The 24,286-nt window shown below is 37.8% G+C and overlaps 1 protein-coding gene across 2 annotated transcripts in view; it reads left to right on the top strand.

The window, feature by feature from the left end:
• The window catches only part of Slc44a1 (solute carrier family 44 (choline transporter), member 1), a 163,588-nt gene that overhangs the window by 106,179 nt on the left and 33,123 nt on the right, over positions 1-24,286 (top strand). The window contains exons 14-17 of one of the 2 annotated variants that reach the window (XM_013023309.1): positions 10,476-10,613; positions 14,170-14,406; positions 16,641-16,721; positions 19,311-21,708. In XM_013023309.1, the coding sequence (XP_012878763.1) occupies positions 10,476-10,613; positions 14,170-14,406; positions 16,641-16,721; positions 19,311-19,334 (480 nt within the window). In that variant the 3' untranslated portion in view covers positions 19,335-21,708. Of the gene's footprint in view, positions 1-10,475; positions 10,614-14,169; positions 14,407-16,640; positions 16,722-19,310; positions 21,709-24,286 lie in introns of those variants that run through there. The other variant, XM_013023310.1, reaches the window with a different exon arrangement.

Raw genomic sequence — 24,286 nt, 5'->3', positions numbered from 1 at the left:
AGATTCCTTTCTTTTTCTCAGGGGAGTAGAGACTGTTAACTTTTTTGTTTAGAAATGTACTCAGTTGTTTTAGGATCAAATAATGATTCATCTAGCCCTTTTCTGTATAAAATACCAATTTATTTATATAATATTAAGTTCTTACATATCTTGCTTGAATTTGTGCCTGAACTTTCTTTTCTATACCATTGTTATTATACAAATACTGCAATATTTAAGTATTATTGATTGTATCTTATGATACAGTTCCTCTCATTCTTATTTTTCAGAAATTCTTTGTTGGGCTGGGAGTGTGGCCAGGTGGTAGAATGCCTGCTAATCAGGCATAAGGCCCTGTGTTCATACCACTGTGCCACAAAACAAGCAAACAAACAAAATCTTGTGTAGGCTAGGTGTGGTGACACATCCCTGTAATCCTAGCTAACTCAAGAAGCAGATATAGGAGTATTACAGCTCATGGCCAGCCTGGGCAAAAAAGTCAATGAGACCTTCATTTTAACAAATAAGCTGAGCATGATAGCATGCACACAATCTGTTATTCTGAAAGCATAGGTAGGGGATAGCAATCTGGGTTGGCTTGTGGCAAAAAGGGCTAGGGTACGACTGCCTATGCAGTGTGAGGCTTTGAGTTTAAACCCAGTACTATCCTCCACTGTTTCTTGTCAGATCACTTGTTTACTCTCTGATGTTATATTTAGACAATAGAGTACAGTGAAATAGTGATACTAATGATATTGCTGTCTAACATAGAGCATTGACTGTGTCAGGCATAATGCTTCATGCTTTGCCTGTAGACAACCCGATTTAGAATTCTGCTTTGTCTGTATTCTTTAGAAGGTAGGTAACACTCATGAGTTAGTTATATTCTATTGTGGTGTTTTGCCCCATTTCTTCTTCGTTGTCATTATCTTCCTCCTCCTCCTCCTCCTCCTCTTCTTCATCTTCGTCTTTGTCTTCTTCATCTTCTTCGTCTTTGTCTTCTTCATCTTCTTCTTTGTCTTCATCTTCTTCGTCTTCCTCCTTTCCTCCTCTTCCTCTTCTACCTCTTCTTCCTCTTCTTTTTTTTTTTTTTTGGTGCCAGTTCTGGGGCTTGCACTCAGGTCCTAGGCACTGTGCTTGGGCTTCTTTTGCTAAAGGCTTGCACTCTACCACTTGAGCTACCATGCCACTTCCAGCTTTTTCTGTTTATGTGGTACTGAGGAATCAAACTCAGGGTTTCATGCATTCTAGGCAAGCACTCTACCACTAAGTCACATTCCCAGCCTACCCTTTCTGTTCTTTAGCTGTCTTTCCTGAGATGTGCCTGAGCAGGGATGGAAAACCCAATACAGATGAAAGGGCCAATTGGAGTAAGGAAAGGAACTGGTAACAGAGACACTAATGTAAGAGAAAATGCTGGAGACTGTGGTGAATTGGAGAGCTCAGATTTCTTCTAAAGAAAGCAGATTTTATTCAAGGTCCTCTAGTCTATGCTGTGTGTGAATTTACAGTTTCTAGCTTTCCAGATAAGCCAGAAATCTAGATGTTTACATTTTGTCTCTTGCTATGTAAATATTGACAACCACTTTTTTAAAAAGTTGAGTGAGCCAAAAATCTAAGCTCTTGGTTTAGACAGTGTCAGCTATCCATGGACTACCAGTGTGTTGCCTCTGCTTTGGAGAATTTATGAAACAATAGTAAACAGGGAAGTTGAGAAAGCCATTTGCTATTTATAACAGAGGTGTTAGAACTTTGCAAACAGAGCTGCTTTTTGTTCTGTAGGTGCTAAACACAACATGAAGGTGAAGATACATCCAGTCTAACAGTATTCACTTTAGGAAAAGAGATTGTTGCAATGAGAATGTTTTCTGCTGGGTACTAGATTGCTTATTCCTTACTTTATTTGAACACCAGTTGGAGACAGTCATTGTGCCAGTGTTTTCTGATTGAAGAGCTCTTAAAATTATAAAGCTTTTCTCTACATAATGTGAGGAGTTTATAGAGAATCACTTTTGAGTGCAGTGCCAAGTACCTGATACCATACTAAGCATACTTGACATACATTATAATCTCCCCACAGTTCCCCTAAGGAAGGCCTTGTTTCCTGTTTCATGGATGAGAACTAGGACTCTGCTTCTCATCTGTGAGAACATAGCATTGTGACCATCTGCTATAACATGTTTTGTGCACATTCTTAGTAGTTCTCTAAGTTTCATCACACAAAATTACTAACAGGTCACTTTGTTTAAAAGATACTGTTTTTTTAAAGATTCTGAGATGGTGGTCATTCTTAGTCCTGCTTTCTGGCATTGATAAGTCTCAAGCATGTGTCCTTTGGGAAGGTACCGGATGTTGAAACGTGCTGGACTCTATGGGTAGTTCAGTTCAAGATAAGGAAGGTTGCCTGATAAGGTGGCCGGACTCAAAACTCTACCTTAGTTGTCTGTAGTAGAAAGCTCAGTTATTAGGGAAAACAGCAAGAATATAAAATTTCATAATAACCTTCACACTGTTGTAAGGTGAATTATCCCAGAAGCCACATTTTGGAAGATAGAATACTGGAGAATTTATTATACAGTTAGCAGGCTGCAGGCCGCCACTTGTTACAAAGGCTTCACCTCCAAATACACTTAACACGGTTAGGAAATAGGTCAGAGAGGAAAGAAACAACAAAACCAATACCAAGAAACCAATTCTGCTCCAATGGAGAGCTGAATTGAGACCCCAGGATGACCAGAGATGAGCCAGGAGACAGGACACAGGAGACAATCATGGAGACACACGTGGCATGACGTAATGACATCTAGGCTGGTCTGGACCTAATTAGGGTCTGAGCAGAGGGCAAGTCCACAGGAAATTCCCAGTCCCGGGCACTGGACTGACAGGCTCAGTAACCTATCAGCCAAGTACCCACCCCTGCCTCCCAGGTGTTTCCTTCCCCTCAGCATGAACAGAAGATGCCAGATCCTATCATCCACCATGTGGCCAATATGGCACCGGCCAGACCTGACCTCCTTTACTTCCGCATGTGCCCTTTCACACCAGGAAATGTGGAAATAGAGGGAAATTCCTGTGGTCTGATGTCATCTTCAGCACATTTTTCTTCCTGAAGAGAAGGCCATCTTGAACTTTGTGTGCTTCCCAGTCCTGGGAGTAAAGAAGTTAGAATATCCATCTGTGTCTTCTCAGTTACCATGAAGACCAAATAGTTCTAAAGATCTTGAGGAATGCTGCCAAGGAGGCAGTATTTGAATGGTGATATCCTACCCTAGAATGGGGTGGAGAAAAGGAAAAATTTACATAGGCTTCTGTTCTAAAAGTAGATGGATGCCCTGGGTTCAGTTCCTCAGCACCACATAAGCAAAAAGAAAAAAGCCGGAAGTGGCACTGTGGCTCAAGTGGTAGAGCGCTAGCCTTGAGCTGAAGAGCTGAGGGACAGCGCCCAGGCCCAGAGTTCAGGCCCCACCACCAGACCCAAAAAATAAAAAAATAATAAAATAATAAAAGTAGATGGATGGGGCAGGGTGTGGTGACACAAAAGAGTTAAGAGCAAGAATAATAATTCTCAAATGAATTCAAAGCATTCACATTTTAATTAGAAGTTTTGGGCACTCTGCTGTAGTAGGCTGACAGGAAGAGAATGGGGGAAAGAGAATGAGAATATGTGGAACCTCCCTTGCTTTTGTCTCCCATTTCAAGGAGGCTCATGGTGAAATTGGAAAGGGTAGAACAATACCATTCAGATGAGTTGTTTCTCATTTGAGAGGAGGGGGCCTCAGACAGACTTAGTTGATAGAAATGGGTTGTCTAATTTCATTGACTCTAGACAATATAAGGCTTTTTAAATCAGTATTATAAATCATAATCACTACAGCTAATATTGAAGAGTATTTTTCTCTTAAAATTCCATTACTAGTAACTGGTTCATTAATCTCTTAATCATATCTTAGAATATAGGAAATAAGAGATTTCTCTTCAGGGGAGTTAAATACCAGATTACTAAATTAGTGATCAATTCTGTCAGCTAAATTGTTGAACACAGGCATTATAATGAGAGGGCTGAGGGTGTGAGTAGTAGAATACTTGCCTAGCATGTGTGAGGACCTGGGTTTAATCACCAGTACTATTTGAGAGAGAGAGGAAGAAGAGGGAAGGAAGAGAAATGAAAGTGTAAGTTGTAAAAGTTATTAAAACTTAAAATGAGCACGCAAAAAGTTTTCATTTCAAAAAAATTAAGATATGTCCAATAGACTGTAAACAAAGTTCAAATTGATCTTTAGCCATACTATATAGAACAGATCAGCAAAAAGAATAAAAAAGCAAGTAATGTGGCCTTTATTGGCCATATAGTCTCTGTCATAAGTGCTCAATTCTGCCAAATAAGCAGAGCTGCATTCCAGTAAAATTTTATTTATACAGTGGTCAGCAGGCCAGATAGGGTCCTTCTCGGAGCTTTGACCCCTCCCTGCTCTAGAATAAAAGTTTAAATGGGTATTTTTGTGAGCACTTGGCAAACTAGTGAGAACTGGGGACCATTCTGTTCTTTGAAAATGGGTCTGGCTGGAGGAGTTTTTCTGTGTCTTTCTCAGCAGTGTTACTGTAAAACAAGGTCAAAAGTATAGTTTATTTTTACTTCCTTGAGACATTTTGCAGAACATTTCACAGAGAAGCCAGCCTGACCACAAAGCAATGTAGGTTGCGTGGTTTTCCTCATTTGTGGTAACTAGAATGCACCTATAAATCTACCAGTAAGCGCACTGGATGGTAAAAGAAAAAAGACATGATAAATTGTACAGGTCTCTAGTCATTCACACAGAATGAGACCAAAGGAGGATATTTTTAGGACAAGATCACATATGTTCAATAGCTATATGCATCTGATCATATAAAATAATATTTATCAAAATGAACTCAGGAAATGGAAACAAAGTGTTTTTTTTTTAATTTTTCTTTCTTGCTGTTTTTGTTTTCTTTTCCTTTTGTTTGTTCGTTTATCTCTTTGGGAGAGTATTGAGGGGCACAGAAATGGTGGGACAAAAGGTAAACAAATGCAAGCAGTGATACTTACTAGACTATGTATAAAATGAACTATACAACTTGTGAGTGGAGACAGGAGGGAAAAACTGGGAGAGAGGTAAGGGGTGACATTGTTCAAAAAGAAATGTACTCTTTGCCTGACTTATGTAACTGTAACCCCTCTGTACATCACCTTTAAAATAACAATAAATATTTTTTAAAAAATTTTTTGTAGAAAATGGGGGGAAATATTGTGAAGAACTACAGTCAAATAGTTAACTAGTTCCTGCTGTCTTATAACAGGTTAAAAAAAATCAACTGGCAGATGATGATATAAGAAAGCAAGTAGTAAATGGATGGATGCTAGCAGAAAAGCTCAATATGTGATTTCTTTAAAATATTTTATATTTTTGCTTTTTTTTTTTCTTTTTGCTTATGTGGTACTGAGGAATCGAACCCAGGGCCTCTGGCATGCAAGGCAAGCACTTTACCACTGAGCCACCTTCCCAGCCCCTAAAATATTTTATATTTTTAACTGTTGATATAAATACAGTGTACTTATACATTCTCATAGAGTGAAATTCTACATAACAAAATCATATATCTCTCAAAGGACCCTGTCATACCCTGCTATTCCATCACTGAAAAACAAAAAAAGGCCAAAGGACCTTGGATAGTAATCTACTCTATAAGGTTCTTCTTCTTCAGCTCTGAAATGTTCTATATTTTTAATGAATTTCATCAGATAATTGCAAACTAAGTATGATAACTCATACTTCTCTATACTATAATCGTAAGAACTAACCATGAAAAACTAGAATATTCATGAATGTTTCTCCCAAATTCAGTCTTTCAAACTTTATAGGAAGCCCTTCATGTTCAACAGTTTTTTGATTATTACAATATTTGGAGCTCACTGACAACTTAAGTCAGCACTAAAATTCCTCAGGGCCAAAAGTTTTAGTCACAACTAGCCACTTTCCCTTCCTCATACTCATGTTTATCAATGTTGAAATGCATGTTTACACTTCACAGAAGATGGTAATGCTGCTCTTCAATGTTATAGAAAAAGGAATGGAAAGAATATATTAAGAGTTTGTAAGTTCAGCAACAGAAGCACCTAGGTTTATTTTATTTTTTTATTTTTATTTTTTTCAAATTTTTTATTGTGATTAAGTGGTTGCATAATTTCCCAAATTTCACAGTGTTGTGAGATAGTGGTGCTCAGTTAAAGTCACACATTCTAACTTTCCTGGAGCAAATTGTCTATCACAGTCTATAACACTTACGAGTTCTATGAGTTTTGCAATAGTTATTTCTTCCACATTGGGTGATATGTACATTTCTTTTGTTTTGCATAACATCAAGCTGTTCCCTCTTTCCCATTTGTTCCCTCCTTCCCATCGCTGCCATTGAGTTGCGTAGTTCATTTTGGCAAATGTCCAGTGCAGCTGATGGGTCCCACTGTTATATGTTTTTCCCTGATTCCCTCTAGTTCTGTGTCATCTTCCTGGTTCCCCTCTGGTGTACACATATATACCATACATGTGATCAGCAGCATGGGGTTATTTAGTAGTGATTCAACCAGATGAGTGGAAGTCCTTTGTTTCTTAAGTCTTGTTAATTTTGTCGTATCACCTTACATTTTGGATTTAACATCGACTTATCAGGGAGACCACATACCATTTGTCTCTTTGCTCGGCTTACCTTGTTCAACACGATTCCTTCTAGCTCCATCCATTTCTCTGCAAATGCCATTATTTTGTCCTTTCTAATGGCTGCATAATATTCCATTGTGTATAGATACCACAATTTTTGGATCCATTCACCTGTGGTGGGACATCTGGGTTGTTTCCATATCCTGGCTATTGTGAACAGTGCTGCAATAAACATGTAGGTGCATGTGTCCTTGTATACTGGCTCCTGTTGTTCAGGATAGATGCCTAGAAGTGGTATGACTGGGTCATAAGGGAAGTCAATATTTAGCTTTCTGAGACCCTTCCAGACTGCTTTCCAAAGTGGTTGTATAAGTGTACATTCCCACCAGCAGTGTAATAGGGTTCCTCTTTTTCCACATCCCCTCCAGCATTTGTCGTTGGCTGATTTGTGGATGTGGGACATTCTGACTGGGGTAAGGTGTTATCTCAGGGTTGTCTTTATTTGCATTTCCTTCACAACCAGGGATGGTGAACATTTCCTCATGTGTTTCTTTGCCATTTTTATTTCTTCATTTGAGAAGTCTCTCTTTAGTTCCCTTGCCCATTTAGTAATTGGTTTGTTAGGTTTGGTAGGGATTAGTTTCTTGAGTTCCCTGTATATACTGGACGTTAACCCCTTGTCTGATACATTGCTGGTAAATATTTTTTCCCAGTCAGTTGGTTGTCTTTCTAGCTTGGTTGCTATAGCTTTAGTTGTGCAAAAGCTTTTTATTTTAAGGTAGTCCCATTTGTCGAGTCTCTCTCCAATTTGTTGTGACCCAGGGACTCTGTTCATGAAGTTCCTTCCTGTGCCTATAAGATCAAATGTCTCTCCTACTCTGTCCTGCAGTAGTTTCAGAGATTCAAGTTTAATGTTAAGGTCTTTAATCCATTTTGAGTTGATGTTGGTGCATGGTGATAGGCTGGGGTCCACTTTTAGTCTTCTGCATGTGGCCACCCAGTTTTCCCAGCACCAGTGGTTGAAGAGGCTGTGTTTCTTCTATTGTATGTCTTTGGCTCCTTTGTCAAATATCAGTTGTCTGTAGGCATGTGGATTTATTTCTGGATCGTCTATTCTATTCCATTGGTCTTCGGGTCTGTTTTTGTGCCAGTACCATGCTGTCTTTTTTATTATGGCTCTATAGTAGAGTTTGAAGTTCGGCATGGATACCCCTCCCATGTTGTCTTTATTCCCTAGATTTGTTTTGGCTATTTTAGGTCTTTTGTTGTTCAATATGAATTTTTGGACTGTTTTCTATATTTCAGAGATGTACGTCATTAGGATTTTAATAGGAATTGCATTGAATTTTTATATTAATTTTGGCAGTATTGCCATTTTCACTATATTAAGTCTGCCTATCCAAGAGTATGGGAGGTCTTTCCATTTCCTAGTGTCTTCGGTAATTTCTTTCTTTAACTTTTTATAGTTTTCATTAAATAGTTCTTTTATATCTTTGGTTAAGTTAATTCCTAAGTCTTTTGGGGGAGGTTATTGTGAATGGGGTTGCTTCCTTTATTTCCCTCTCTGCTTGTACATTGTCAGTATACAGGAAGGCGACTGATTTTTGTGGGTTGATTTTTGTATCCTGCTACTTTGCTGAAGTGATGTATGATTTCTGTGAGTTTGGGGATGGAGTTTTGGGGATTGTGAAGGTATAGTATCATGTTGTCTGCAAAAAGGGATAGTTTAACTTCTTCTTTGCCTATGTGGATCCCTTTGATGTCTTTTTCTTGCCTTATTGCCCTGGCTAAGGGTTCCAGGACTATATTGAAGAGGAATGGAGACAGAGGACATTCTTGCCTTGTTCCTGATTTTAGGAGAATTGGTTGTAGCTTTTCCCCATTAAGTATAATATTGGCTATTGGTCTATCGTAAATGGCTTTTATTGTTTTAAGAAATGTTCCTTCTATTCCTATTTTCTCCAGAGCTTTTAGCATGAATGAATGTGAATTTTATTAAAGGCCTTTTCTGCATCTGTGGAGATAATCATGTGATCCTTGACCTTGGCTCTGTTGATGTGTTGGATTACATTTACTGATTTATGTATGTTAAACCATCCCTGCATCTCTGGGATGAAGCCTACCTGGTTGTAGTGTATGATTTTTTTTAATGTGTTTCTGGCACCTAGGTTTAAATGAAGTCCCTCCCATGTCTGGAACTCAGTATTACAAAAGACTGAAAGTTCCCAGCACAATTGTCCTAAACAAGGGAGAGGAAGTGATTATCAGCAATACATTAATTTCTATAACAGAAAAGCCCAGAAAGCTGGCTTACTTCTAATCCAAACTTGTAATGCCTTCCCTTGACACTGATTTAGCAGGACTTCAACTTGGGCTTTCACCCCTACTTTCACAAAGTGACTTCCAGCAGCTTTTCCTATTATGTTGGCAAAAGACCTTTGCCCATTCACACATGCAAGTCTTTCAAGAAAACCTTTGGGAGGGAAAAGAAACCTCTTTTCCATCAAAGCCCCAGGGAACATAACTTTACTTTCATTAGCTGTAATTAGTTTATGTATCAACACCTAAAGACTAGGTTCAAGTCAATGAAGACCCACCCTCAGGGCAGAGTTAGTATGAACTCTACTTATTAGACTACTACTTAGTACTTACTACTTACTATTAGACTAATGAGGAAGGAGGTTTTCTCTGGAGGACTGAGGTCCTGAATCCATGGGGGGAGGGGATGGGTAAAACCTGCATAATAAAATAGTTATCTGCTGTGTAGCTATGGGAAATGACAAAATAGAAGAAAAGCCACCAGAGCAGAGCTGGTGGGTGTTCCAGACGAAGCATCCCAGCAGTCTGATGCTATGCATGTCTCTGCAGCTTGTGAAACAACACTAGAATATGTGGTGTGTCACTTATATCTGTAGTCTTGAGCCTGAGCCAAAGGTTAAATTATGTTTGCTTAGCCAGGCACCAGTGGCTCATGCCTGTTATCCTAGTTACTCAGGAGGCTGAGATCTGTGAATCACTGTAACGATCACGATCACGATACTCTTATCTCTAATTAACCATCAGAAAACTGGAAGTGATGCTGTGGCTTTACAAAGACAGGAAGTTCATGCATGTTGGAAAAGTCTGTGTGTGTATAAGTGGTTTTTTAAAAAGACTCAAACTAAGCTACTGGACAGCTGTCTTTATGCTTCTTTGTGCTCCCATCTCAGTTTGTACCTCATGAACGCCATGGGTTTGACTGAAATAGTCAAAATTTAAAAAATTGTGTTGTGGGCTGGGAGGGTGGCTCAGTGGTAGAGTGCTTGCCTTGCATGCATGAGGCCCTGGGTTCAATTCCTCAACACCACATAAGCAGAAAAAAGCTGGAAATGGTGCTGTGGCTGAAGTGGTAGAGCGCTAGCCTTGAGCTGAAGAGCTGAGGGACAGCGCCCAGGCTGTGTTGTAATTATGTCTGGTGTTCATCTTTTAAAAGTAAGTTTCCTCTGGGCACCAGTGGCTCACGCCTGTAATCCTAATTGGAGACTGTAATCCTAGCTAAGTAGAAGGCTGAGATCTGAGGATCACAATTCAAAGCCAGCCCAGGCGATTCAAAGCCAGCCCAGGCAGGAAAGTCCATGAGACTCTTATCTCCAACAAACTAATCAGGAAAACAACAAACAAACAAAAAACAGAAGTGGAAGGGTGGCTCAAGTAGTAGAGCACTAGCCTTGACACAAAGGGGCTCAGGAACAATGCCCAGGCCCAGAGTTCAAGCCCTATAATCGGTCAAAAAAAGAAGAAGTTTTCATTTCCTGCTGAGAATTTTTTTTTCCTGTTACCCAGAATGCATACACAGCCACAGCTATCAACAGCACCAACTTCTGCACCTCAGCAAAGGATGCCTTTGTCATTCTGGTGGAGAATGCCCTGCGCGTGGCTGCCATCAACACCGTGGGGGACTTCATGCTGTTCCTAGGCAAGGTAAGACCAAGCATGTTATCTGAAACAAGAATATTATCTTGGTAACTTTTGTTTTTGTACAAATTTTCCCTTTAGCTCAACACAAAACTGCAGCTAATTTAATATATAGCAATCAGTTGTAAAGCCTTTAATGTTCAATAGATATGTTTCTATTTACTATATATGTGTTATGTTCATTTAATCCTCACAACAAACGTAGAAGGCAAATTCATTTTTCAGATGGGAGAACAGTAAAGTAGCACGTTGAGGCTAAGAAATTGCCTCTTGTTTATTCTACATGTTTTGTTGGTAAAGAATAAGGAAACAAGCTGGGCACCTGTGGCTCACACCTATAATCCTAGCTTCTCAGGAGGCTGAGATTTGAGGATCACTGACCACCTGGACAGAAACATCCTGGAGACTTACCTCCAATAAACTACTCAGAAAAAGCCAGAAGTGACATTGTGGATCAAGTGTAGAGCGCTAGCTTTAAGCAAAAGAAGCTCAGAGACAGCACCCCGGCCCTGACTTTAAGCCCCAGGACCAGCAAAAAACAAACGACAACAATAAAAACCCCAAAAGCATGAATTAGGAAACTGTCGTTGTAGTGCTAAAGGGTGATACTGCTTCTAAAGCCTAAAGTCCTAGATTTAAATTCTGGTTCTCACACTCACTAGCTGTGTGACCTGAGGCAGGTTGCATAACCTCCCTGTGTTTCTTCGTTCATTGGTACTGGAGTACAGTAAGGCCAATCTCCCAGATTTGTGAATGAATATAGGGTATCTAGGAGAGTTTGACACATTCTTCAGCTGTCATTGTTATTGAATATAGACCCTTTTAAAATAGAGCTATGAGAGACTTCTACCTCCCTTAAAAGTGTCTGAGAAGAAACAATTTATTCCATACTACTAAAAGCTGAAGAATATAAATTGCAGTATACTTAGATTTCATTGCACCTGTATTTCAAACCATAAAATGGTCAGAAAATTGGAAAAGATGAGGAAAGAATGAGACTTATCATACCACACTATAACCTTCTTTCCTGATTTCTGTATATTCCATCCTACGTTATTTCATAGGCTTGTGTTTCTATAGTCTAACATTCATAGCATACACACCTGGTTGTCCTTATCTTTTATACTTCATATAATATCATATACTTTTGCTTGCTTTGGGAGTCTTCCTAATTACACACAATAATGATGGCCCTCAAAACTATTCTCTTACTAACATTTGCTAAGAGCAATGAGGTTACTCCATCCAGTCAACATTTTAAATGTCTTTGGAACCAGGTGTCAGTAGCTCATGACTATTATGATAGCTACTCATGAAACTGAAATCTAAAGATCTTGGTTCAAAGCCTGCTCAGGCAGACAGTTCTGTGAGATGGTTTGTTTGCTTGTTTGTTGTGTCAGTACTGGGGCTTGAACTCAGGGCCTCATTCTCTTATTTAACATTTATGTTTAAGGCTGACTCTGCCACTTGAGCCACATCTCCACTTCAGATCTCTGAGACTCTTATATCCAGAAGTATGGCTTGGGATACTCGTTCTTCCTTGAATTGACTTTAACATTTCAAATATGGTTTAGTAACAAGATAAGAACATAAAGAACCCCAGCTCTCTAGCAAGGAAATGTAACTCATTCTGAAATTGAAACTTCAAGAAGGAAAGAAAATGACCATCTGTGGAAACTACTACAATATGTACACCATTAAAAAATATGATTCATAAGTATATAGTTACAAGTTTGTGGGAATAGTCTACCAAGTCCTGGGTAGATTCAGATTTGCTCCATAAAATCACCTGGAATGGGGGGATGGAAGCATTATAGATGAACCGCTGTATCGCCTAATGTATTATAATTCATGGTTAAGGTAACAGTGAAGGAGAGATGTCTTGATGTTGGTAAATGGTGAGGACAAAAAGTCTTCCCTGTCCTCCGCATTAGAGAAGAAAAGGCTGCTGCTGTTCTATAGTACATTTCCTTTTCCTGCATTTAAAACCTGTACTAGAAGGCTAAGAAAAAAGGATGGGAAAGAGTATGTCTTGGATTCAATATAATCTGTTATTACTATGTGTCAGTTTCCAAGTGTTTGCTGAGTTTTTCCCTAGGGAGAGTCCTAGGTTGGCATCATGAAGCCAATATTTGAGAGGAATCTAATCTTTGCCCTGTGACCTTGAGCAGGTTGGCTCTGAATGTATATCCTAAACCACAAAATGGGGTTGATAATGTCTGCCATAAACCATTCCTTGGGTTGTTGAAGAGATGTAATAAAATATATTTTTTAAACAAAAAAAATTAAAATGCTGTGTATGAACTTATGAAGCAACAGAGTAGATGGCAAGTAGATGGCATCTACTGGTTTTTTGGTTTGGATTTTTTTTTTTTCGTCAGTTGTGGGGCTTGAACTCTGGGCCTGGGCACTGTCCCTGAGCTGTTCAGCTCAAGGTGAATGAGTGCTCTGCCACTTGAGCAGAGTGCCACTTCCAGTTTTCTGGTGGTTAATTGGAGATAAGAGCCTCAGGGACTTTCCTGCCCCGGCTGGCTTTGAACAATAATCCTCAGGTCTCAGCCTCCTGAGTAGCTAGGGTTATAGGTGTGAGCCACCAGCGCCTGGCTTCTTTTATTATTTTAGCATGGATGTTAAAGGTGTCCTTTCTTCACAGTCTAAATCTAAACCTCATGACAAATTAGGTAAAATTGGCCATATATTCTACATGAAATAAAATATAAAACACAGGAAAAGTTCTAAGAATAGAAATGTTTGTTACAGCATAATTTATAGCTGAAAATAATATAAATCTCTACCAGTGGGAGACTGGTTAAACAAACTTTAAATCACCCATAAGATGAATTTATGCAGCTGAGCAAGTATTTATGAAGCATTTATAATGATACTATAAATTTTAATGAAGGGCTTTTAATATTTCGATTAGGTAATACAATTTCATATATATGAATGCTTAGAAAAATACATACCAATACCAATATCAATAATTTTTTCTGAGTGCAATTTTTTAAAATATATATACATTTATCTTTAAAATTGCCATATTGTAAGATTGGTAAGGTTTTCAGGAGCAATATAGCATCACAGCACTTAGAAAGCTCAATTTTTTTTTCTTTTTTTGGTGTAGTCTTGGGGCTTGAATTCTGAGTACCATGCCAAAGGTTTTTTTGCCCAAGGCTAGCACTCTACAGTTTGAGCCACGGCTCCACTTGCAGCCTTTTTGGTGGTTAATTGAAGAGTCTCACTGACTTTACTGCCCAGGGATGGCTTTGAACCATAATCCTCAGATCTCAGCCTCCTCAGTAGTTAACCAGTGTGAGCTGCTGGCACCTGGCTTACTCAGTTTTCATTAATGGAAGCAAGAGTCATTTGTATATGATTTTTCTAACCTGTATAAAGTGGTACACATCTGTAACTATGTTTATAGGTATATATGTTTGATTCTTTAATTTGAGATGAATGGTCTTCATTTATCCAAAGTAAGAGGACTCTAAGTCTCAGGTAGTGAAGAATTCCAGTTTTCTGCAGTAGGTAATAAGTGTGGTCTCTGCTCTCTCTGCCACAGGTGCTGATAGTCTGCAGCACAGGTTTGGCTGGGATTATGCTGCTCAACTACCAGCAGGATTACACAGTATGGGTGCTGCCTCTGATCATCGTCTGCCTCTTTGCTTTCCTAGTCGCCCATTGCTTCCTGTCCATTTACGAAATGGTAGTGGATGTATTGTTCTTGTGTTTTGCCATTGATACAAAATACAATGATGGGAGCCCTGGCAGAGAGTTCTATATGGATAAAGTGCTGATGGTAAGTACTGTTAATGACTCCTACTGCTTGAGAGATAATAAATAATAATAAAATTATTCTGCAAAACATTTTTCTACATTTCATTTTCACGATAGGCAATGGAGTGGTTCAGTTTAAACCGGTAATACTCACTCACTGCTGAAGTTCCTCTTGGGCAAATTAGGAAAGAAGGTCTTCCTGGCATGGAAAAGACCACTTCAGACTGCCTATTGGGACCAACACTGGTTAATAATCCTAAGTGTACCCTATTCTACCCTACTGTCACCCTCTGCAGCTAGATTGATTTGAAAACAGTTTTCAGTGTGCCTTTTAGCTCTTGACTTGGAATATTGGGCCACTGATATTCTAAGAACTCTTGAAAAGGGCATAAAGACAAAAAAAAGGCTAATTCTTAGATCTTAGGGACTGTTTCTCTCCAGCACTCAGTTTTCCAACTGTCCTTGCTGTTAAAACTTATCTCCTAACAGTGCCAGGTCAAACTGAAGGTGTTCCATAGTGAATATATATAACAGACCTCTGCATAATAGATTGTTTTGCATTTTCACATTTGTGAGTATCTGAATCTTTACCTAGATGCTATTTTCATGTATTTTACAGCTCCATTGCTCTGTATCTTCCCTAGATTAAGACCTCACTTAAAAGTTTTAAACAGTTTGAAAATCATATTTAGGTACTCTTTTCATCAACATTAAAGAATACCAAATTCTTCTTCCTCCTCTGCTTTCTTCTCCTCCTCGTCCTCCTCTCCTTCCTCCTCCTCCTCCTTGTCTTCCTCCTCTTTTTCCTCCTCCTTCTTTTCCTCATCCTCCTCTTCTTCCTTCTTTCTTCTTTTTTTTTTTTTTTGGTATGTGTATGTGTGCTGGTCCTGGGGCTTGAACTCAGGGCCTGGGCACACTGTCTCTTAGCTTTTTCACCACCACTTGAGCCACGCTTTTACTTTAAGCTTTTTTGTTGTGGTGGTGGTTAATTGGAGGTGAGACTCTCATAGTATTTCTGCCTACCTCAGTCTTCACATAACAGCCTCCTGAGTAGCTGGGATTACAGGTATGAGCAACCAGTGCCCAGTTAAAGATGCTTTTTAATAATGGTGCTTTACATTAAACAGTGAAACATTTCTATCTTGAAAAATCTGTAATAGTGAAGACCAAATACACTGAAATAATAAATCTTAGCCCAGGAGCACAATTTATCTAGTTAAATCTAATATTTTTTAGTAGCAAAAATTCCAAGTGTTTTAGTTGCTCTGTTTGTTACTTATTATCTTTTTTATTGAGACCATCATCAACTAAATTTTGGTCATTTTCCTAATGCCTACATTAATTCTAAATTAATTGTGTTCATATTTGTGTTCATATTTGTTCATTAAAGCATTTATAAGAAATGTTCGTTTTTCTTTAACCACCGATCAAAGACAAAGTAAAAAAATAGAATTTCTTTTTTTCTTGGGACAGAATCTTACCATGTAGCACACTTTGCCCTCAAATTTATTATCCTGCTGCCTCAGTTTCCTCTGTGCTAGGATTACAGGATTTACAGGATTGTGTACCATGCCCAGCCAAAAATACAGAGTTCTTCTTACTTCATTTTTCTGTGTAAGAATGACAACTGAGGATATTTATTGAAGATATACTCCATAAACTTTGACCAAATAGAAATGTTTCCTTTGGTGTGGGGGGGGGGAGGGAATATTCTCATTTTAACTACTTCTGACAACAAGTACTAGTTGATACTGTCTGCCTTCCTAGTTAATGAAACAATGTCAAGGTTAGATGGACACTTTAAAATTAGTTTATCTGTCATATGAGGGTTTTTTTCAGTATTTCATGCATTGCAGTATAAATACTTGTACCTTACAGGAATTTTGTTGAGTGGAGGCTTATAAAGCAGAACGTGATTATTTATTTGACCTTGATATGAAAATATGATATTCTAAGATTAAATCATGTGTTAAAAATGTTAAGTATTCTTCCTTCTAGAGAGAGCTAACATTATTTCTTGGAGCCTTGGTGAGATTGTCACAGTGAACGGATGGGGAGAGGTTACATCAACGTGCTGTAATCCATCCCCACAAATCTAGCTACTCTTATGTGTGATGCTGATTATTTACTGCTGTACTTATAGGCCATCCGTCTACCAGGGTTGAGTCATAAACACATGTAGATATGTAAGTTTATTTCTTCTGACTGAAACCCATGAAGACTCCAGAATTAATGAATATGGTCCATATTTTGCAGGAATTTGTGGAGAACAGTAGGAAAGCCCTGAAGGAAGCTGGTAAGGGAGGCGTCGCTGATGCCAGAGAGCTAAAGCCGATGGTAGGTGGAGATGAGGAGGCAGCCGCCCTCCAAGAATTTCACTTTCACTTCTTCTCTGTCTCTGTCTTCACCGACTGCACTTCTTCCGGAGAAGCATTTGTTATCTGTATCACACAGGACGTGCTGCTCTTTCTGTTTGTGTGCTTACCCATCACTTGGATGGCAGAGTGCTTGTTACAGCTGAGACCATCTTCTGTAAAAGTAAGCTGAAAGGAACAGCATCTTCACTGGTGCTTTGGGGCCTGGGGATGATGATTTGTGTTGCTAAGGTGAACCTGCTGTTTCTCTGATTGTCTTTCTAACTGTCAGTGTTTAGTTTCCATTTGACTGACCGAACCTTTGAGTATACACTTGGAACTTGACAGTTTGAGTTTTGTCATTTTGGAAGGTGATCATAGCAATTCCTTTCAACTTGCTCCAATTTATACTCTTCTTTTTCAAAGCCATTGTTCTCTTTATATCACCATCTTTCCTCTTTTGCTGACAGCTTCTGATGCCTAGATTCCACTTTCTTTGTTTCTTAAAACTTTTTCTATAGCAAGTTGCCATCAATCCTTTCCTAATACGGCCTAATCATTTTCCTGTTTATTTGTGAAAGACATAAATTCCCTAGTCATTTGGAAGAAAAAAATAATAACTAGTGTAAGAGAATCCGGAGTCATTTCTCACATAACTCACATAGCTATTCTTGCTGTGGCAGAACACCACCATGTCTCAAGCCTGTACTGGCCTAATTGGGACGGCAGTATCAAGTTCATGGAGAAGTGAGGAAGGCTTTCCTTCCTTCTACTTGCCTGGTTGTCCTCATTGCTCAGCAAATAAAGATTAGAAAGAGGACATTTAAAGATCTTAAACTATGAACTTGTCTTATCCTCCTTTTGTCTTCCCAGGGATTCTAACTTCTAAATCAGTCTTCTGTTGAAAAGCACTTGGAGAAAGGTGGTTACATTTGAGCCATGTACTTGGCCTGTATTTCCATATTATTCTTGAGGAAACAGCAGATGAGTTGTGGTAGAGCAGAATGCAAGTATGCCTTCCTGTCTTCACAGTTGAACTTATAGGCAGTAATCCTAAGAGAATTGCCCAGTTTACCTGGTAGTCTGCCAGAAACTACATTTGCAGAATATTTTTTCTAAGTAGTATTTTCGTTTTTAGTGTCCCTAGCCACAAATGATACATTCAAATCTTCCTTCCATTTTGGCTTTTGTTTTATGTTGTTCATCAGTTCACTGCTTCCCTGTGAATGGCAAAAAGTATCGCCTGTTGTGTCCTCAAACACATTACGTGCATTGTTCTTCTGGGGCTTCGGACATGGCAGCACTTGGTCCATAAGAATGTTCTCAGTGGTTAAAAACTTCCAACAGAGAAGTATGAAATGTTGTCCACAGTGCTGGAGTGTGACTCAAGAGATAGAGCACCCATCTGGCAGGTGCAAAGCCCTGTATTCAAACCCCAGTACCACCACAAAAAGAAAAAAAGAAATGTTGCACACAGAGTAGCTTTACTTTTTAATATGCTATTCCTTATCTTTCTTTTCTATCTTTCATAGTGTACATGGGTTACAGTTGATCTCTACTATCACTATGCTCTGGTGATTCATGCCTATAATCCTAACTCATCAGTAGGCAGAGATCTGAGGATCATGGTTTGCCAGCAGTTTGCCAGCCTGGGCAGGAAAAACCATGAGATTCTCAGCTTTAATTAACCACCAAAAAAAAAAAAAAAGCTGGTCTCCAATTAACCACTTAAATAAAGCTGGGAGTGGAACTATGGCTGGAGCAGTAGAACACTAGCCTTGAATGAAAAAGCTAAAGGACAGCACCCAGGCCGAGAGTTCAAGTCCCAGTACCAACACACACACTTGCACAAAAGAAGAATTATCTGATAAATACCTCCTTAAAATTGGGGGATTAGTAATTTCACATTGCTTATTTGTGTTTGTATATGTTATCTTCTTCAGTGAAAAGTTCTATTTTTCAATATGTCAAGAAACACTGCTGTTATCTGTTTTCCTCTTCAATGGAATATCATAATTTGAGCTTCATTTTTAGCCTATAAAATAGTGTTCCAGAAAATGAAGTTTTAAATTTTCTTTTTGACAAGTGATCACATTGAATGAAACAAGATAACTGTCAATTGTCTTGGACTTTTTCTTAAGAGAGTCTCACAAGTTAACGAAAGTTTGAAAGACCTCATAGGTTTTTCTATAATTCTTTGCAAGTGATTTTAGAAAAAAAAATTACCATATGTGAGGGAGTGGTTTAGGAAAATCTAATTATTTGTTCACTGTCCTATTGGGAAGATCTTTTAGAGGAAAAGGTCTGGGTGGGGAGAGGATTTGGGCCCTATAGAGACATGAGCTGGAGAATTATGTTTTTTATGTGCCTCAGATATGATATTGAAGGAATGTGACTTTTGACACATAGGAATTCAGCCCCATGTATACAGATTCCTTAAGAGGGAAGGAATCTCAATCCATTTTGACATGTGTCGTTGTTTGTTGACCATATATGTATTTGTAACATCGTTCACAATCTCCTTTTAATGGTAATTGTCTAAGATTATACTCTGTATGACTTTGTTTTCTAGGCTTCGGGAGCAAGTTCTGCTTGAACCTAGCCGGCGGTTATGGAACCCATTGACATTCCAAAACAATATATACACATAACTATGTATTTGTGTGTGTGGGTATGTGTATATATGTATATGTATGTGTGTATATATATATATGTGTATGTATATACACACACACACACATAATCAGCCAAAATCAGAGAAAAGGAACAGGGATTTAATACCTTTTTTATGCTTATTTTTGTCAAACATGTACTCCTTTCATACGGGTGGCTTTTACAAGGCAACTTCCGTCATTTAATGTTTTCAATTGTAATTGTCTTAATGGAGATGTTAGATTCATATCTGATTAACATTTTTAACAACTTAGAGGAGATTTTAACTTTAGTTACTTAGATTAGGTAAAGTTATTATACCAAATTCTTGTCCAAAATTGTTTTCAGGGGTAATTTCCCTGATGTGTGTATAACATCGAGATCTGATTTTACAGATGCATAAGTCCTAGCGCAAGACTAGGCATGTGCTTTCAGCTAAGTAAAGGAATTACTTCCGTCAGTTTCCCCCAATCAAAGAAGCCATGTCATTTTACTTTTAGAGACATACAGTGGGCCCATTATGAGAATTTTCATAATAGCTCATAATTTTCATAAAAGCTCATTTGTCCGCCAACATTAAAAAGTAACCAACTCCTCAGGTATTTGTAGTTTACCCTAATGCTTCTATAAAAAGAAAGTAGGAAAAAAAAAAGAAAAGGGTAGATAATCTTTCTTATGCAAACTTTTTTCTTATAATTTGTCTTTTCCTTTCTTTTCACTTTAGTAGCATCCTTCACACATTTGTGTGCCTGATTTGAAAGGAAGCTGGGGTACCCAGCAAGTTTAGCTTTAAGTTTCTGTGTATTGATTTGCCGATTAGGTAGTGCTAGGAGGAATAAAAAAGGGAAGAAAGCAGAGCATAAAGCATGGTGCTTGGGCTCTTTGCTTCAAAAGAATAGCAGTGGCTTAGGGTTAAACTGGCCATTTTATCCAAATGCTTGCTATAAAATCTGAAAACATACTGGCAGGTGCTCCGCTCCTTGGCAATCCATTGAGTATCCAGAGTTCTACAATGTTTCACTGAAGAATTGGTTAGTGTTTTGATCCTCAAGTATGAATGTTGTTTATGTTTGGGAGTGGGTTGGGGGCTTTTTGGTTTTTTTGTTATTATTATTCTTGAAGCTTACCAGATATGAATGGCTAATATTCCATTGTTCTGCTTATTGTAATGGTGAATGCTTTAAGAAAAAAAGTGTAATTTGCTAAGAATAATTCATGATCTGTTTATGCGATAACTCCTTTTTGTTACAATTTTTTTAAAAAAAGGCTATTTTTGTTAATGTAAAGTAAATATTTCAGAGCAAATTTTTTAAACTTATTGCACTAAATACAGGCTCTGTACAAAAAAAAAAAAGCCTCAGCATTTTATCATTCCATGGAAGGAGAACCTTTTGAAAGAAAGCATTGCCTCCTATCAGAATTAGACAGTGAATTAGACTGGAATTATGGACACTCATTCAAATTCATGTCACTAGGGCTTCATAAGTAGCTGTTTGCTATTGTGCTTCCTTTCAAAGGGTTAGACCTTTAAATTGCTGCAAAAGGTAAACTGTATTCTTTTCTAAGTATCGGTGTTCTTTATGCTAGCTAGGCTAAAAAAAAATTGCTAAATGCCTTGGTTTCTTTTCAAAGCTCATATACTATTTCTGATTTTTTCAGAATATTTGCAATAAGAATCTGGATTAAAAAAAAATAACAATAGAAAAAGAAAACCACACACACAATTTAAGAGTTCATATCTTAGCAAGATCTGGGAAACCAACATTGTTGATTTCAAAACTGCCTAAGCAGTTTTGAAATAATAATTCTCCAGAAGTTAATATCTAACACCTAATACTGCCAAATATATGTCAATGTCCTATGATATTAGTTGAAATGGAATACGTCTAATTGTGTAACTAACAACTGAGAGAAAAAATCCAGGATCTATCATGTATTTTGTAGCCATGCTGATTGTTGGGTGTTCAGAATCATTGGGAACTAACACTAGAATTGGTAAAAGTATAGAAGATGAGTACTAAAAGACAAGTCACTCCAGGAGCTAGCTATTTTAGGAGGTGTCCCTCCAAGGACCTGATGGAAGTCTTGAACTTGGAAATTAGGTTCTGCTCACTTGAACATCCCCACACCATGGACCCTCGCTGCTTCCGTTCCATGTGCTCGCAGTCTCCGCTATCTGGAAGCCACCAGGAATGCTTTCTAATCATCATTTGCAACTAGAACTGTAACCAGAAAGAAATTTTGTATTTTTGTATAACTTGACTGTGTGCCATTTTATATAACAGGTCCTGCTTTACAAATAAATTCTGTTTTACTAACATTGTGTTTAGAAATTATGATCTATGTATAACCATGTCATTTGAGTTTCAAATTAATTTCCAAGCTACTTTTTCATACGTAAATGTGTCTGCCATATAGATATATGAAGACATGCACATATATCTCCCAGCCACCTCACAGAGAGATGTTTGATATATGGAATATCACTCTCACATGAGCTTTATTATTTAACTTGATAAAGAAAAAAAAAACCGCACAGTGGCTTTTTAGCGACATGTAAATGTTTTCAGTTTTTGTTCTAATCTTCCTGCTGCCTCTCATTCATTGCAAGTCATCCTTCAACTAGATATGGGCTGCCTTACTGCTGTTCACTCTCTGCTTTTGTCTTCTGCCCAAGTGAGGAGAATAGATGAACAAAAATTAGCTGTGAGATGTGGATACCTGAATAGTTTTATAAGCCTGAATAGTTTTATATATTATGCTTTTCATTATTTTCTGTGCTGGTTCTTCAAAACTGCATTTTGGAGTATTGTCTTTATAGTTACAGCAAGGGTCCTTATGTAAATGGTCATAGTGTCTGGAGTTCAGCTATCATTTCTGCCACCAGATAATTAATGCCCTGGTGCATGAATTAAGACTCTTAAGATCCTGCCTCAAGGATAAACTGTGCTTTAATCTAATATGAAAGGCACAAGGTTACATTTCAATGTAAATCCACAAGGCACATCTTCAGTGTGAGGCTTAACAGTGCAATAATAATAAAACATTAGCTATTTAGCAAGGGCACTGAGATTATATAAATCATACATGAATAAGCAGAGCTCAAAGCAGGTTGGTCTTTAAACCATTTAATACAATGGTTAATTTAAGATTAAAGTTTTTATTTTGTCTTACAGATAATTAAGTCCTAAGTCACTTCGACTTACTCTTCATTGGTCTCCCAACATTTTCCATAATTTAAGGAAGAACCTAGTTTAAAAAAAAATTATACTTAACCCGTATGCACTCCCCACACACACACACTTTTCAGTGAAAGGCGTCTGCTAATTATAACCTCTTCCAATCTTACTGACCTTGGTATTTGCTAAGAGCTCTCTGGCTTTCCAGTGCAGTTTTCAAGATTTCATCCCAGTACTGGCTGATGGAGCTGACTCTTTTATTCTGGTCTTGAGCTGCTTTAAACACAATAATAATATTTTCTACTTTTCTGGCTCAAAACATCTATAAGAATTGCATGAATCAAATATATGCAAGACCACACAGTACACAGAGGCTTCAAACATTTCCACCATGCATAATCACTAGCTACTAAAGGCTGCAAGAAGTGCTCTTCCCACCCTACACACATGCAAAATAGTATTTTGGAATCAGCTCTGGGCATGGGATCAGCTCCAAAACCAGTGTTGTTGGTTATAGTGACTGCGATGTTCTATTCTATTCTACTCTATTCTAGTCCTATTTGAATGGAAGTTTCGAGTAGCCTGCGAAGTTTCCTTCAAAAAAGTCTTTAAATTTATACTTACAGTTAGTAAATTTTTTGCTGCTCTTCTGTGGCTGCTTTGGGAGAAAAAAAAAAAAACCTGAGAGGCTTATCAGTGCATCTGACACAGTTAATTTATGTATTCTTTTCATATATTCCATCTGTCAGAAGTGTTTGCCTAGTGTTGTTAAGATATGGTCTGTGAATATATATTGGAGAATTGTAGGATCATAAGCAAATGCATAAGGCAGAGTTTTGAATATTGTGTATTCATAACAAAGAATGCCTTTTGCTTTAAATGCATATTTGTGTAGCTCTGTACTAAGGAATGTATGTTAGCGCTTTTGAAAAGTAGCCACTTCGCATGGATAGTGTCTGCTTTTGGAACATATATAGCCTAAATTGTGGAAAAGCAGGACTCTTGAGTGTATCAAGGAAAAGAAAGAAAAAAAAAGATCTAAGGCTAGCAAATTTACAATGAACCAAATGTTGTATATACATAAAAATCTAGACTAGCACATGTTTCCCATTCAAATTTCATAAATTTGAGTCTAATTCTTATATCCACATTTTACGAGGACAGTTATAAACCAGGATTTGAGACTATCTTTTGTACTGAAAATTTCAGTGCAGTTTTTAAATTTGTGAATTTCTGTGGAAAAACATTTTCTATAGAAATACTACAGGGTCCTTTCTTCCTCCCCATCTTGATTTTTTTATATGTATAAAAATAAGCAAAGTCAGTTGCACTGCTGCATGAACTATTACTACTTTTATAAAGTACTTAAACAAGATTTAAGTTGGATATTTTCTAAGATAATTCATTAAGAATGTGTTTGAAAGATATGAAATTGTTAACAGACCCAAATGTTAGTCTCTTTGTAAGTTTTGATATTCAGTACTACATCCTGAATAATTTCCTCTAGACCAGAAAGCAGTGGTCTAGTTATTATGATCTAGTGGCACATGAAAACACTGACTTGCAAATATTCCAAATGTTTTCACTTTCATTTGCTGAGATCTTAATATGTGATATTCAAAAGTAGATTTATTTGAAGGGCTGTAGGTCTCTTTGAACTTATGAAAGCTTTGGACTGTCTTGCTCCTCAATGTAAATAGAACCTCGGAACATTTGA

This window comes from Dipodomys ordii, unplaced genomic scaffold, assembly GCF_000151885.1.
Source record: "Dipodomys ordii isolate 6190 unplaced genomic scaffold, Dord_2.0 Scaffold67, whole genome shotgun sequence".
Lineage (NCBI taxonomy): Eukaryota > Metazoa > Chordata > Mammalia > Rodentia > Heteromyidae > Dipodomys > Dipodomys ordii.
This window is presented reverse-complemented; position numbering and strand designations above follow the sequence as displayed.